This window comes from Antedon mediterranea, chromosome 5 (assembly GCF_964355755.1).
Source record: "Antedon mediterranea chromosome 5, ecAntMedi1.1, whole genome shotgun sequence".
Taxonomy (NCBI): Eukaryota; Metazoa; Echinodermata; class Crinoidea; order Comatulida; family Antedonidae; genus Antedon; species Antedon mediterranea.
In genome coordinates, this window is record NC_092674.1 from 27,819,221 (window position 1) to 27,835,098 (window position 15,878).

A 15,878-nucleotide genomic window follows, 5' to 3' on the forward strand; every position below is an offset into this window, starting at 1 on the left:
CAAATTATCGGGGGTGGCGTGGTGGTGGAATATCATTTACGTCCTAACAAAAGGATTTCTAGAGGCTAGCAAACATGCAACTTTCCAAGTGAAATGTAACCTGGTGAAATGTGATTAAAAGTAAGCTGTGGTTATCAGAATGGGTTGGGTCCTTTTAAAACGCCGACGAAGGTATGTATTCACGACAACGTAGGCCTACTGTCTAGTGTGATCAATAAATTGACTATTTATTTTTAGTGAATAATAAAATAAACTTGGAATTTTCTCCTATTGTGTCTATCTAATCTTCTTATCTAATAAAGTCATTGCATATTCTTGACACGCTATTAAGTTTCGTGAGCCAACTTTTCATTATCACACACATTTATTTCTCTTATTGAAAACGATATATGTCTGCCTTTCCAATTATTGGCCTTATTTCAACAAAATTCACCATTGTGTGGGTCTAAATTTCATGTTACCATCACTCGTAATTTTTAATAGGTGATTTATGTTTGCTCATTGGTCATTACACTGTATTCTATACTGCATATAAGTTACCGGTAGGCTACGGTAACATTGTTCTTGTCGCGAAAAATAAAGCTTGTTCCACTGTAAAATTGAGTAGAGAGAATCGATCGTTCGTAAGATATTTTGTAGAATGGCGTTGTCGCAAAAGAAGAGCTACGTGCATGCCCCAGGTATGAAGCCCTTTATTGGGCTGACGATGCACGAAATGTTGGAAGAGAGAGTGAAGAAAAATCCGGACAGAGAAATGCTTGTTTTTGTCAGCGATAATGAACGAGTTACGTTTGCTGAATTCAAGAAAAGGGTGAGAAGTTTATGTACATCTGTACGAATGAAAACGCAGTCATTGTTCTACCGTTACCGTATAATATGACGTTTTTATTGTATAATGTATTACGTGACCGTGCATTTCTAAATTTCATGGTAAAGCTTTTTACAAGTTTTGGAGAACCAATGTATGTAGTAATAATAGTTTAAAACGACAACAACTGTGCTTTTTGTCTCCTAACGTTACTTCAAATTATTATAAATGTACAACTCCTTACTTTTTCTTCAGGTAATAGACTTAGCAGCCGGGTTCCTACTCAAACTTGGTCTTCGTCGTGGTGATCGTATAGCTGTTATAGGTTACAACCACGTAGAATGGCCCCTTATAACGGCTTCAGCGAGAGCTATAGGAGTTGGGGTGGTAGGTATCACAGATTATATATTTATGTCATATCAGTAACTAATTTCAAGCTCTTATCTCTGTTTAATGTAATTTTTACCTAAAATAATTGCATTTTCTTTTCAGGCTAATCTACAAATTGGTCATACTCCTGAAACTTTTAAGAAAATATTGACAAAGGTATGTATCATATGTGTTTTAATAGGTTTCTCAATTAGTATTGTCTCATTATTGTATTGATGCAATAACCATATATACATTATCTGTTAACCCTCGGCTGTGATCCAGAATAACAATATTTGGAAAAATACTATTTCACAGGTATCGTGCAAAGCGCTGTTCATAACTCGTAGCCCGGACACACTTTACCAAATGGCTTGTGAAATGATTCCAGAGTTAAGTGAAAGTATTCCAGGTGACCTGAATTCAAAACAGTGAGATATATATTTTTCAATTTGTCAAAAGGTTAATTTCTATATAATGCTTACTCTACTTTACTGATATAGGTAGAATATATCTACCTAAATATGTTTGTAATTGTATAAGCTACCTATAAGTTGTTATTTTAAAATCATTGTGGCTCCCTTACATCACAAAACACATTAGTCAAATCAAATGTATTCACCTCCCTTAGGAGAAACATTTACAAAACTGTTATCACATCAAAATGAAGATTCACACGAGTCAAAAGATTAAAATGGTTTTAACATGTTAAATAAGGTGTAAACGCCATCACAGATACCATGATTGACACAATCCACAGATTTATACATTTTTAAAAGATTATGACGTTATGTACTATTAAAAACAATATTACAAATAGAAAGTCTTTGCTTATATACGGTATTATTATAATATACTTTTGATGATTTCTCTAGGTTCCCTGGATTAAAGAGTATCATAGCCGCTGGTTCAAATTCTAAAAGGTAATAAAGAAACACTTTGTATAAATCATTTCTTATTATGTGTATTTATTTATTTTTTATCATATTTAATGAGGTTGATCAATCCACCAATTGCTGATCAATAGGGACCCTCAGAGGTTCACAAGACAAACATATACACACGATGCTCTACATAAACAAAGTCTTTGGGAGTGGAGTTGTAATTTTGTCCTTAGAAAAAATCCTGACATGTGACGGGACTTGAACCCAGGACCATTGGAGTGGTAGCCAAGCATCATAAGCCACAACTTCACTCCTAATTGTATAAGTCCAGAGTCCACATATATCTTGATTTTCTAGTCTTCTCATCTGCTGACAGTAAATGTTATCTTATTTTCAGTGGAACGTTGAATTTCGATGAAATATCTATTTCTGGATGTGAGGAAGAAGTAGCAAAAGCGGCGAAGAAAGTCACAATTGATGACGTCAGCCATTTTAATATGACATCGGTACAATTATTGTCGGATTTATCATAATTTATAATTTATTTATCGCCCTAAGTTGAGAATAATTTAAAACCTAATCAGGATTTTCACGTTGTTTACATTAAATCTAAGATAGAAAAGTCTGTTTAAGATTTAGATAATCTTAATGGATTAATGATTGCCAATCCCGGAACTTGAGCTTATGTTTGTTTTCTATTCTACAATAGGGCACAACTGGAACACCCAAATTGGTACCGTATACTCATTTCCGAACACTCAATGGCAACCTCTTTGTACCAGATCAGTTTGACGAGAGAAAGGTAGGCTAAATAGAGAATTTGCAATGTTAGTGCTCATATTACACCAATATTATATAAACTTCACTGGCTTCCAATTAAACAACGAATTATTTTTAAACTAATGTTAATTACATATAAATCTCTTCACGACAAATCACCATCATATATTTCCAATTTAATTATACGTAGATCTTAAGTGTGTAAAAGATCTCTCATCCATCTGCACTTTTTGTTCCACCCAGCCGCCTATACTGTGGAATAATCTTCCTGATCCTATTATCAAAACACTCTTAAAACCCATCTTATTTCTTTGTAATGTCTTTCTGTTTTTTCTCTCAGCGCTTTGGGATAATCTTTTGATTGTGTAAGCGCTATATAAATCGAACAACATTAACATTATAAAACACTAAACAAATTCTTTATATTAAAGGTAAACATATTAACAGGTGTTGGTAACATGGCCCACATTGTACCAATGCAATCGAGTCAAATAGCGCCACTTATATTCGGTACAACTGCAGTGTTTCCTGCACCAATCTACAACTTCGAAAAGTTAATTCAGGCTGTCGAATCTGAAAGGTAAAGTAGTGCGCGAAAGGTAAAGTGTGCGCGAAATATTAAAACAAAAATGTATACGCGCACAATTTAACGAATTGAAATACGTTTGCTTATAATTTATTCCTACGCCAGTTACAGTAGATACGAAACTGAGACGTAACAAGTTTGAAGGTGCGTGTCAAAAAGTGCATCACTGTGCGTCAGGTGAACATAAAACCATGCATCGTTTCTTTTAACGAAGTATGTTGTTGACCGATCTAAATTATTTTTTAGAATCTCCTTTTTCTTGGCGAGGATTGATGTTGCCGTTAATCTTGCGTATAATCCTATGTGTGATAATTACGATCTGTCATCATTAAAATCAGGTAATAGTATACCATGGTTACAATAAGCAGGTACATTTTGTAAACGTATAATTACCGAATTAAACCACAGAATCGAAAAATTATAAGTACCTATTTGTTTTTTAATAACAGGTTTTGCCACTGGTTCACACATTCCGTCGGATATTATTTTCGAATTAAATAAAAAGCGTGGAATGTGTGTGTTGGTAAGTAAGTATTTTAGTAGTAATATATCCAAGTTATAGATGGCGATTTAACTTAATATTTGTAATGAAAGAAGTCAGAAACTGAGTGAAGTACTTTGCAAAGTATATTAAAGAAAACTACATTCGGAGATAGAGCTCGCACTACTTGATAATAGTGTTAAAAGAATACAAAGGGTGTGCTATTTGATATCGAGTATGAAAGATAAATGTAAGTAATATTTCAATACAATAAGCTTGTCTGACTGACGAATATATCATTTTTCATGAAAATCAACAGGCATGTTCCAACAAAATTAGGCCTGCTATATATAGTATTGAACCGCGCCATACGTCTGTGCATTCTACAAACCTTTGACTACTTTTGTATTTTATGTATACTCGAATAAAATTAAAGAAAATATCCCTGTTGTATCCTGATTGACTAATGAACGTGTTTAACATTTTTCTATAGAATCTTTATGGACAAACAGAAACTTCCATAGTGAGCTCGATGGTAGTCGATGACAGTCCAGATGTTTGGGGTACATCCGGCCGCCCTTTTGCCAATGTTGAGGTAAGACCACGGGAAATATCTTTATTCCACATTCGTCATTATAAACTTTGATGTAAACTAATAATATTAAATTAATCCTACAGATTCAAATAGTTGATAAAGAAGGATGTTCCGTAGAAGTGGGAGAAAAGGGAGAGATATTTGTACGAAGTCCGGTTGCGTTCAGAGGTTACTATGGTGATATTGAGAAAACAAAACAGACGATCACCGAACACGGATGGATTAAAACAGGGTACTATAACAACATTTATGTTTACTTATTTTGTAATGTTTAATATACCTATGAAAGCACAAATATAGGAGTACAGAACATGTTTTGATACAATTTTTTTTCAGAGATGTTGGTAAGATAAATGAAGATGGGTACCTGACAATAGTTGGTCGAATTAAGGTACTGGAATTAAATATACTTAATACAACTCTTTAATATAATTTAAGAACATACTACAGACCTAATCTCTGCAGAGAACTTTTCTTACAATAACCGGTTGCATTGATCTCAGTTAACAAGCTAAAATGATTTAATTTTTAGGACATAATTATTAGAAGGGCTGATAACATTCATCCTTCAGAAGTGGAAAATTTAATAATAACTCATCCAGCAGTAAACATTGCACAGGTAAGTGTATGATGTCAATGTCCATAACAATTGGTCTTCTTTCTCTTCTTCTTTAGAAAAAAAAATGACATTTATTCATTTTTGTACGATTTTAGTACGGTTAAAACAACATCATTGCAACAACAAACAAACAACAAATCATAACTTAAATAGTGAAAGTTTGTTCTCACAGGTCATACCAATTCCAGATTACAGGATCGGTGAAGATGTGTGTGCATGTGTTACGTAAGTGTTTCTACTAAAACTTGCAAATAAGTATATTACTAACATATGTTTTCATTTGAAGTAACAATTATTTCACAACAACAAAAGTCATAAAGAAGAAGAGAAGATAAGACAATATTTAAAATAAAATGTTATATTTAAATTAATAATACTAGCAAACAATAAGAACGGTTGAAGTACTAAAGTATAACATTACTTTATGTAATTATATATTGCTATTTCATTTCAATAAAACATTATTTTCCTTTCAAAACAAAGTATTACTTAATTATACAAAATAATAATGATTTATAATTATGACATTCAAATGATTATAGAAAACTAAAAGTGTTATAATTAAAATTTCGACAATGCCTATTATTTCAGATTAAATGAAGGTTTCAATGTCACCGAAGAAGAACTGAAAACTTTCTTTGAAGGAAAGGTATCAAACCTTAAGTTACATTAAATAAACACAATATAATTGTTCATTATTTGGAGCTTCCACAAGAACTGATTCGGTTCCCGCAACTTTCTTTTTTACTTGTGTTAAACAATCGGCATTATTGTTTCTTCAGATTATAGATTTAATGAAGCCGTCTTACTTTCTAATTTTTGACTCTTTGCCATCTGGTGCTACTGGAAAGGTAAGCCTCCGTTAAAGTATGTTGGACTATACAATGAGAGTAATGAGTAAATTGTACAATATAGGTTCGATGCTATAGATTCACCATATTAAAATATACAATGCTTAAAGCTTACAAAATGTGACCAGAAAATGTGATATCGACACGATGAAGTCACATAACTACCATAATTATTTGGGAAATGTATTTTTCAATCTAGATTTGATAGTGTAGACAGAGCGTAAGGGCCATTAAGTGTGCGAGTAATACAATTGTATAGAATATGATCGTTGCTATATATTTACCATATTGGAATATACAATGTTTAAAGTTAGTTTAAATATGTACGCATGCACAATACAATTGTACAGAAAAGGCATTCGTTGCTATGGCTTCACCATGTTAGATCGTGTCATCAAACAAATGTCTAATTATCGTTTACAGGTGGATCGTAAGAAGCTACAAGAGATGGCTCTTGGTCGAATTAAATTACCAGACACTCTTCATTTAAATGATTAGCATAACTTTTTGACATTACTTTATGATTCTAAAATGTACGATAAATGATGGTAATGGTGTATATAGATTGCATGCTGATATAATTTAAGTTGGACAAACATGGAAGATTTATTCCTCCATGGACAACCCAAGCCTCGGTTAAAAATCAATTTAGCTTCACATCTCGTATGAATTGTGTATTGTACCTGTATAACGAGGGTAATGATTATGGTACCTGGATGACGAGGGTAATGGTTATGGTACCTGTATAACGAGTGTAATGATCATGGTACCTGGATAACGAGGGTAGTGATTACTGTAGGCCTACCTGTATAACGAGGGTAATGCTCATGGTACCTGGATAACGAGGGTAATAATTACTGTACCTGGATGACGAGGGTCATGATTATTGTTGTACCTGGATGACGAGGGTAATGATTATGGTACCTGGATGACGAGGGTAATGATTATGGTACCTGGATGACGAGGGTAATGATTATTTTACCTGGATAAGGAGGGTAATGATTATTTTACCTGGATAAGGAGAGTAATGATTATGGTACCTGGATAACTAAAACAAATATCGATAAGTGATTGCAGACGCATTCGCATTTCTGATATCAACCTCCAGGCTAATATTTTATTAAACTAGGGAGTATCTCCTGATTAAACAAGCCCCACTAGGCTGCTTGTAAGGGTGTGACTTACTAATTGTTTACCTGATAAAGATGTTCATGTATCAATCTAGTAGAATAATGTTATTTGGTATTTTTAATTTTGTGGGATCAACGCACTTTTTTTCAAATGTATCATTAAACATAACATATTAAATAGAGTTATCAATTGTTGCCAAGCTTTTTACAATTATTATTCATTTTTATCGAAGAAGCAGACTACTGATTGATGATTAGTAACAATTTAAGAGCGGATTGTATAATTAATGTTTTGATTACCGGTTCAACTCCGTTTTTACGCCATTCGTAGAGTACGGTACGTACGACCACTCCTCGGCATATGGAGTGTCTGGTAATTTAATTCTACCAATAGCCACTCCTGAAATACGATGGCTTGTGTTTGCCGCGTCAAACCATCAAGATAATTTGTCGTGTAATATACACATCGTGTAAGTCAATGACCCTAATAAGCTTCCGTAGGCAAAACCTTTTGATCACCTTAACATTGTAATCAATGATTTACCTTTTATTAACACCATGGTAAATAATTTTTATTTGAAAGGGCCATCACGACAATAACTAAATGTTATAATTAGACCACAAGCAGCTCTTGTTTATCATTACTTCAGTATACTGTAGAAGTGAATATTTAATTTAAATCTATAATACGTATTATTCGTATGACTGAATAATTGGTTTCTGTTTGTTTTTGTAAAATATTACAATATATTATCAGTCATTTGGTTTTATCTATCCATGCAGTAATCTTATTTGTGTGACATGATGATGAATGTTTACCAGAAGAACATTTGAACAAACACATCGATCATTATTCATTAATGCAATATATGCTGGTATTCAATTACCGTATATAACATTTTGTATAGTTCAATTAGTTCAGTGAAATTAAACGTTCGTAAGTTGCCTAAACCCTACAATGGCCTTGTCGCAAAATAATAGCTACGTCCATACCCCAAGTCTAAAACCATTTATTGGTCATACTCCTTGGAGTTTTCAGAAAATAATATTACAGGTAAGTTATCGATGTTCTTATTCCAGTTTCCCGTCGTTATTAGATGCCGTGTAGGCCTATTTAAAACATTTGTTAACCAGAAAAATATGGAATATTTGTCAACGTCCTCAACCAGCTTTTTTTTCCGACTTGTTTTTTTTTTGTACACATTCACATTGTATTGTATGATAATTCTTTACAAAAAAATTAATAATACTGTGAACTGATACCGTAACAAGGCCAACAGCCATTAAGTCGCGTGCTACAATGCATAGTGATACCGGACCGACAGACAGACCGACAGACAGACCGACCGACCGACCGACATAGTGAACTATAGCGTCGCGTCCACGCGACTAAAAATATGCAAAGAGTCACCTTATTAACTTATTGACATTTAGATTTTGTTTTTAGTACCATTGAAGTTATTTAAAAAAAGGCATTATATTTGTAATTTATGTGTTTTTTATAATAAAATATAAGTAATTTCATATTTGTTAGGATAATATCTTTTAAATAAACATAAAATAACTATTAAAGATGTATTGTTCCCCTGAAAAAATAATTCTTAAACAATTTTTTGTTGAATATGCCATTTTAATGTCACAAAATAGTTATTCACTTTAACCAAAAATTGGATCGAAAAAAATATGTATATACCTAAAAAACTGTCATTTAAAGCAAAAAAATAGTAAATTGGCTGCCAGCCAATGAGTTTTTTGGTTGAATTTTACCATTTATTTTTTACATTTTTTTTCTACGAAATTGATTAACTTTATTAAAACTTCAAAATAAGCTATTTAAAGTCAAATTTTATTAATCTTCATTTTTCAAGTTTTTGGGGGACAATACATCTTTAACATTTCCTAATATCATGCCAATATTAAAGAATCCACAACTAGAGATCCGCAACAATGCCTTATCTCGATCGTTAGCTTCTAACATTTCACCATACAGTATAATAACTATTTATAAATTTACATATTGCCAGGTGCAAAGCGTTATTCATAACTCGTAGCCCGGACACACTTTACCCAATGGTTTGTGAAATGATTCCAGAGTTACCGTAAGTGAAAGTATTTCAGGTGACCTAAATTCAAAACAGTGAGTATTATTAAGTTAAGTTGACATGGATAATACAATACAAAATCACTGATATTATGGTCAAAATAACTAGTTATTGTTAGCTGTTCATTTGTTTTTTAGGTTCCCCTACTCGAAGAAGGTTATAGCCACTGGTTCAAATTATAAAAGGTACAGTAAGTAGGCCTACTATCGATAAAATGATAATTTATATTAAAGTGTATTTAGTTGTTTACAAAGTTAACTTTTGTCTTTTTTTTCAGTGGAATGTTCTCGATGATATTTCTATTTCGGGATGTGAAGAGGAAGTAGTAAAAGCGGCGACGAAAGTTACCATTGATGACGTCAGCCATTTTAGTATGACATCGGTAAGAAATATGATTAAACTATCATTGATGCTAAACTAAAAATGCTCTAAATAATCCAAAATGACTGGTTTTTAACTGATTCAATAGATAAATCCGTGGCATTCACGTTTGAAAAATAAAAATATTGAATCTGAGAAGAGTTAATTAATATTAATGTAATATTATTATCATTCTGTTATTCCTAAGGTTATAAAACTATACTAATGTCACTTAAGGAATTTGTATTTATTGTTTCAAGATTTAACAATAATTGACCTGGATCACCGAAATATTGGGATTTATTTACTAGTTATCTAGCATGGCTTTTTTTTTGCGAAAGAAGAGTTAGGTCAATACCGCCAGTGCAGTCTGAATCCCTTTATTGGGCTGACTATGCTAGAAATGTTGGAAGTTGAAATCGGGACAACAGAGAAATGATTGGGGTTTTTTTTCAGCGATAATAACGAGTAATGTTTGCTGAATACAAGCATTATTATTCGGTCTCTTTCAAAATATACAAAACAAAAAAACTGAAATTGGGGAGACAGGGTCAACCTAAATGAACTTAATCACTGTAGAAAAGAACATTTCTCAAAGATACCACGCATTTTAGTATTTTGATTGTGTTTCCTTACTCCACTGTAAACAAGGAGTACCTTTTAAAATTGATTAAAACCTTGTTGCAAGGGAAGAGTTCGTGCATAGTAGGCCTACCTTCTTTTATTATTACAGTAGTACTAAATAATTGAAATCGTTCCTTGTCGTCTATATCTCCTTTGTTAGTCTGACAATGCACCCGACTTGTTGACGATTACTTACAAGTGTTTGTTACGTATCAGATTAACCACTATTGTCGTTGATAATCTCTATAGTTTGAAAAGGGAACTTAACCAGTAAAAAGGTATTTCAATGTGTTTGTAAAAAAAATAAGTATAATTTAAACCTATACATTCGTATAAGTTTGTTGTCCATCATACCCACTTTGTTGGTCTGACAATGCACAGATTCTTTGAAATTTTGTCACCAATGTTTGTTACATAGATAATCAAATCAAATCCTTTTCCATATATAAAAATGTGTGCATGGAAAAATTGTTTTTCATAAAGATATTCTAAATCAATAACCGTACAACAAATTATATTTGATGATCTTAATAATTCTAATGATACCTTTCTTGGGTGTTTTATTTAAATTACCAAACCAGGCAATGAAAGAGATAACTACAGTGGTACTATTTTAATTATCACTATTATCCCTGATAATCTCTAGTTTGAAAAGGAATCTATTTCATTGTGTTTGCTTATTACACTGTCAAAATTTAGTCTACTTAGAATCGACACGAACGCAAGTTGTTGTCATGGCTTTTTTGCAAAAGAGTTACGTCCATACCCCCAGTCTGAAGCCCTTTATTGGGCTGACGATGCACGAAATGTTGGAAGAAAGGGTGAAGAAAAATCCAGACAGAGAAATGTTTGTCTTTGTCGGTGATAATGAACGAGTTACGTTTGCTGAATTCCAAAAAAAGGTGAGTATAAATGTCATATACTGTACATTAATAAATTACACGTAATATCTCGAGACTAGTGGACCGCTAAAAAGACCATGGGGCTACCTGCTATTGTTACTTTTGCTACTAGCTACAGGTACTTATTTCTCGTGTTTCTCAATTTGGAGATTGTCTTGTAAATCTTAAAATCTATAAATTATGCTTACAAATCGGTGGTTATTTCAGGTGATAGACTTAGCAGCCGGATTCCTACTCAAACTTGGTCTTCGTCGTGGTGATCGTATAGCTGTTATAGGCGCTAACCACATAGAATGGCCCCTTATAACGGCTGCAGCGAAAGCTATAGGCGTCGGTGTGGTAGGTATCAAAGTTATTGTAACGGATATTAACTGATTTTAAAACGTGAAATATCTTTGCCTTATAGGCTACAACAACACAAAAACTATTATATTTTTCTTTTCAGACTAATCTGATAGTTGGCCATACTCCTCAAAGTTTTAAGGAAACAATTTTACGGGTAAGTGATATCATATTGTATCTTCAGCTCATATAAAGATTAGTGTTAATATAAACATATCACCTGTATTTTATGCAAATCACCTTTGGTGTGCGTATCCAATAATACTACAAATATTTGTATAAAAGTGTTGATATGCTGTCGGGGTTCTTTTTCGGCATCTATTCTGGTATAAACATGAAATCAATACGCTTTTTTATCAACATCACTGCAGGTATCGTGCAAAGCGTTTTTCATTGCTCGTAGCCCGGACACACTTTACCAGATGGCTTGTTAAATGATTCCAGAGTTAAGTGAAAGTATTCCAGGAGACATTAATTCAAAACAGTGAGTATATTCTAAAAGTTGAATTTGGGCCACATAGCACTGCTGACATGAAGGAATTATTCTGTGCTATTCTTAACATTATACAATATTTATGGTTTCTTTAGGTTCCCCGAATTAAAGAATGTCATAGCCGTTGGTTCAAATTGTAAAAGGTAAGTACTGGTACTTTATATATAACAATGTTAAGTTATTTGGAGGGTTTCCTCGTAATAACGAAGTATTTTTCCGGTTTGTTTTCAGTGGAATGTTGAATCTCGATGATATTTCTATTTCTGGATGTGAGGAGGAAGTGGCGAAAGCGGCGAAGAAAGTCACAATTGATGACGTCAGCCATTTTAATACGACATCGGTACAAACCTTTTAAACAAAATTTGGTTCATTGTTGTTACAAACAAATAACCCATTCAAAGAATAAATCACAATATTTCTCTTCTTGAAACAGGAGGGAAAAGTGAATTAATAGTATTCTCGTGTACCTCCAATAAAACTCGTTTATTCCAGCATAGGATTCTGTATTGTATGACCTAGTAATAAATTCATTATATGCTGTTATTTTGTTTAAGTGCTGTACTAAATACGTAGTCTTACTGTTAGATAATTTCCGAGATTATGCAACTAAAATGTCGACCGTGAGATGATGATTTTTTTTTTCCAAGGGGACAACTGGATCACCGAAATTGACACCGCATGATCATTTCCGAACACTCAACGACAACATATTTGTACCTGATCAATTTGACGAGAAACAGGTAGGTTTTTAATAATACTAGGTCCATATGGCAATATTATGATGGAAAGATGTAAAAGTACGAAGAATGACGATGATTATCCAAGGGATAATTATGATTAAGAGACTGATGATGATTAATAATTAATTTGACAAGAAATACATTTATGAATACATTTAAGAAGATGATGATATATTTTGTACCAAAGGTAAATAATCTAGCCGTCACCGATAACCTGGCATATGTTGGAGCAACGCAATTGGGCCAAGTAGCACCACTTCTTTACGGTACAACTGCAGTGTTTCCTTCCCCAATCTACAACTTTGAAAAGTTTCTTCAGGCTGTGGAAGCAGAGAGGTAGGCCTCTAGTATAGTAGTCTAAAAAATCAAAGTTTAAATTCGTCTGTTATGTTTCTAATTTACATAACATACGATTGATTTTTTTTTAGATGTACCTCTTTCATGTTAACTGTTGATGGTGCCGTTAATCTTGCATACAATCCTATTTGTGACAAGTATGACCTGTCTTCATTGAAATTCGGTAATATGCTATTTAGTATACCAAGTCTACAAGCATATCTGTAAAATAATGATCGGTCTTCGTGCAGAGAATCGATACATTTAAGCACATTTCTTGTTATTTTTTTAAAGGTATAGCCAGTGGTTCTCCGATTCAGCCAGCTGTTATTTTCGAGTTTAACCAAAAGTATGGCATTCCTTTGTTGGTACGTATTGAGTTTTCTATCAGGAACGATTGTAGCACGCTGCGTTTGACGTTGTTTCTCCGGCAAACAAAAGTCGTTTCCTTTCTTCTTTTCAGAATGCTTATGGATCATCGGAAACAACTACAATCAGCTCAACTACAGTCGATGATGGTCAAAAGGTTTGGCATACAGCAGGCCGTACCTTACCCAATATTGAAGTAAGGCCAACTAGATCTTATCTTTTTCACAACTTGTGTCATATCATTATGTTTATAATAATAATATGATGTAGTACACCCACATTTAAAAACTTACGTTTCTACAGGTTCAAATAGTTGATGAAGAAGGATATCCCGTAGAATTGGGAGAAAAGGGAGAGGTATGGTTAAGAACTCCGATTGCGTTCAGAGGTTACTATGGTGATATTGAGAAAACAAAACAGACGATCACTGAAAACGGATGGATTAAAATGGGGTACTATCACAACTTGTATCATTACTAAGCAAAGTATACCGTCAAGTCACATTTATAAAATCAAGGACATTATCAATGATCTAATGTTAAATATCTTTTCAGAGATATTGGTAAGCTAAGTGAAGATGGCTACCTGACAATCGTCGGTCGAATTAAGGTACTGGAATTATTGTAATATCTGTCTCGATTTAAGGCAATTTTACACTTGATCTTATGTTACCAAGGTACACATTTTTTTCAGGACATAATCATCAGAAGAGGCAACAATATCCATCCATCAGAAGTGGAAAGTTTTGTAGTAACTCATCCAGCCGTAAACATTGCGCAGGTAAGTTGTATACAACTATTAGATAGAAAAGCATTTTGTTAACAAAAGAATGATAACGTGCTTTAGACAATAAAAACACCTAATGTTTACCAAATGCATTAGCAATAGTTAAATTCTGTTGTTCTTCAATCTCACAGGTCATACCAATTCCAGATTACAGGATCGGTGAAGATGTTTGTGTATGTGTTACGTAAGTCATATATAATCATGTTAGAAAAACACTATCGCTTTTTGATGATGGACAACTCTAAAATGTATATAGGAAATGTTTTTGTTGTTGATTTTATATCTATTATGTTGTGTTTATTGTTGTAAAAGTAATGTAAAAATGTAAATGGGTCCTGCAAAAACAGAAGTGTAAACTTTTCTATGCAGAATCCTTGCCATCATTTATGCTATGAAACTATATTACAAAGGATGAGTAAATAAATGTGAATTGATTTATAAGTAATTTATAAGTATAATTTTTCATTTATACAAAAATTATTTTATGCAATAGGAACTAAACTTTATACAATGTAATGATTTTAAAAGAAATTTAAATTATATTTCTATTTTGTATCATTTTAAATATTGATTTCTTCAGATTAAATGAAGGTTACAAAGTCACCGAAGAAGAACTGAAATTTTTTTTTGCTGGAAAGGTATTTGTATTAAATTAACACTGGAAATTAATCATTTTCGGAAGTTTTTCAATTTTTTTTTAGTAAATGTACTTTTAAGGAAGAAAGTAAAAATTCATGAAACGGTTATTAATGTTTTTGAAAATCATTTTTTTTAGATGTCAAAAATAATAAAACCGTCATACTTTCTAATATTTGACTCCTTCCCATCTGGAGCTTCGGGAAAGGTAGGCTTGCTGTAGTCTTTTATAAATCGAGCTTTTTATGTAGGCCCCATAAATTATTTCAGGCTAATAGATTTACTTTATTAAATGATCGTGACTACGTCATAGACATTACGATCAACCTGAGAAGCATAGATATGCGTTACGTAAAAAATAATTCCATCGTACCAATTAAAAATAATACTGTTGAGATGAATTAACCAATATGTACTGATAATGATATATAGGTTTCAATTAACATCAGGTCTTACATCAAAACTGTATACCCTTGCTAGTTTAAACCTACACATTAAAACTGTAAAAATATAGATATTAAAATGTAATTTATATCATGTATTCAATAACTTCGTAATTATACTTTAAAGGTGGATCGTAAGAAGCTGCAAGAGATGGCTATTGGTAGAATTAAATTACCAGAAACTCCTTATGCTGAATAACATGTTAAGTGAAGAGTCGCACCGCATTAAATAAACATGTTTCTATGCTAATACGTGTTTATATAATTTTTGAATATTTATGTCTTTAGTAATATTGTTAGTGAGAAAGAAACTGAATTGCTAGTCTGCAGTCTATTACCAAAATGAAGGAAACCAAACCTTATGTTTAACGTGAACAAGACTAAGGAACTAATTGCATTTTGATGATTATGTTTTAATAATTGATATTCATTCAACTGATTTTCAAAATAAAGCTTGTTATAATGTAAGCCACCATATCATTTATTTACATTGATATTATGACATTATGATTTTATCCATTTAATTATATGGTAATAATTATACTAGTAATGTTGTTCATACTGGTGACGTCATGATGCATAGGCCCATATTTTAAATATTGATATTTTCATTCTATTTTAGTATCCTACCCGTATTTTTAG

At 32.5% G+C, this 15,878-nt stretch overlaps 2 protein-coding genes and 1 long non-coding RNA gene across 3 annotated transcripts; all 3 read left to right on the forward strand.

Annotated features, from left to right (window-relative positions):
• Positions 1 to 551: 551 nt before the first annotated feature.
• On the forward strand, positions 552 to 7,303 carry LOC140049353 (medium-chain acyl-CoA ligase ACSF2, mitochondrial-like). Its single transcript, XM_072094223.1, has 18 exons — positions 552 to 811; positions 1,064 to 1,195; positions 1,301 to 1,354; positions 1,496 to 1,608; positions 2,053 to 2,100; positions 2,459 to 2,567; positions 2,771 to 2,863; positions 3,273 to 3,421; positions 3,674 to 3,765; positions 3,877 to 3,950; positions 4,402 to 4,503; positions 4,587 to 4,735; positions 4,840 to 4,894; positions 5,036 to 5,122; positions 5,295 to 5,347; positions 5,714 to 5,771; positions 5,905 to 5,973; positions 6,397 to 7,303. Exons 1-18 carry the CDS (start codon positions 641 to 643, stop codon positions 6,469 to 6,471), a joined length of 1,683 nt encoding a protein of 560 aa, XP_071950324.1. The 5' UTR covers positions 552 to 640; the 3' UTR covers positions 6,472 to 7,303.
• A 4,479-nt stretch (positions 7,304 to 11,782) lies between these two features.
• LOC140049884 (medium-chain acyl-CoA ligase ACSF2, mitochondrial-like) lies at positions 11,783 to 14,813 on the forward strand. Its single transcript, XM_072094837.1, has 13 exons — positions 11,783 to 11,917; positions 12,022 to 12,069; positions 12,158 to 12,266; positions 12,574 to 12,666; positions 12,854 to 13,002; positions 13,095 to 13,186; positions 13,297 to 13,370; positions 13,466 to 13,567; positions 13,675 to 13,823; positions 13,926 to 13,980; positions 14,065 to 14,151; positions 14,289 to 14,341; positions 14,738 to 14,813. Exons 1-13 carry the CDS (start codon positions 11,868 to 11,870, stop codon positions 14,811 to 14,813), a joined length of 1,137 nt encoding a protein of 378 aa, XP_071950938.1. The 5' UTR covers positions 11,783 to 11,867.
• A 116-nt stretch (positions 14,814 to 14,929) lies between these two features.
• LOC140048873 (uncharacterized) lies at positions 14,930 to 15,862 on the forward strand. The gene is made up of 3 exons (XR_011845162.1): positions 14,930 to 15,001; positions 15,364 to 15,438; positions 15,525 to 15,862. It is a non-coding gene; the product is annotated as an uncharacterized lncRNA (long non-coding RNA).
• Positions 15,863 to 15,878: the final 16 nt, after the last annotated feature.

Excerpts from the sequence above, each read along its gene's own strand:
- LOC140049884 (XM_072094837.1), top strand. The coding sequence starts at position 11,868 with ATGATTCCAGAGTTAAGTGAAAGTATTCCAGGAGACATTAATTCAAAA. Across the intron at positions 12,267-12,573 it reads GCCATTTTAATACGACATCG|GGGACAACTGGATCACCGAA; the intron begins GTACAAACCTTT and ends TTTTTTTCCAAG. Across the intron at positions 13,003-13,094 it reads CAGGCTGTGGAAGCAGAGAG|ATGTACCTCTTTCATGTTAA; the intron begins GTAGGCCTCTAG and ends ATTTTTTTTTAG.
- LOC140049353 (XM_072094223.1), top strand. The coding sequence starts at position 641 with ATGGCGTTGTCGCAAAAGAAGAGCTACGTGCATGCCCCAGGTATGAAG. Across the intron at positions 5,123-5,294 it reads CAGCAGTAAACATTGCACAG|GTCATACCAATTCCAGATTA; the intron begins GTAAGTGTATGA and ends TTGTTCTCACAG. Across the intron at positions 5,772-5,904 it reads AAACTTTCTTTGAAGGAAAG|ATTATAGATTTAATGAAGCC; the intron begins GTATCAAACCTT and ends TTGTTTCTTCAG.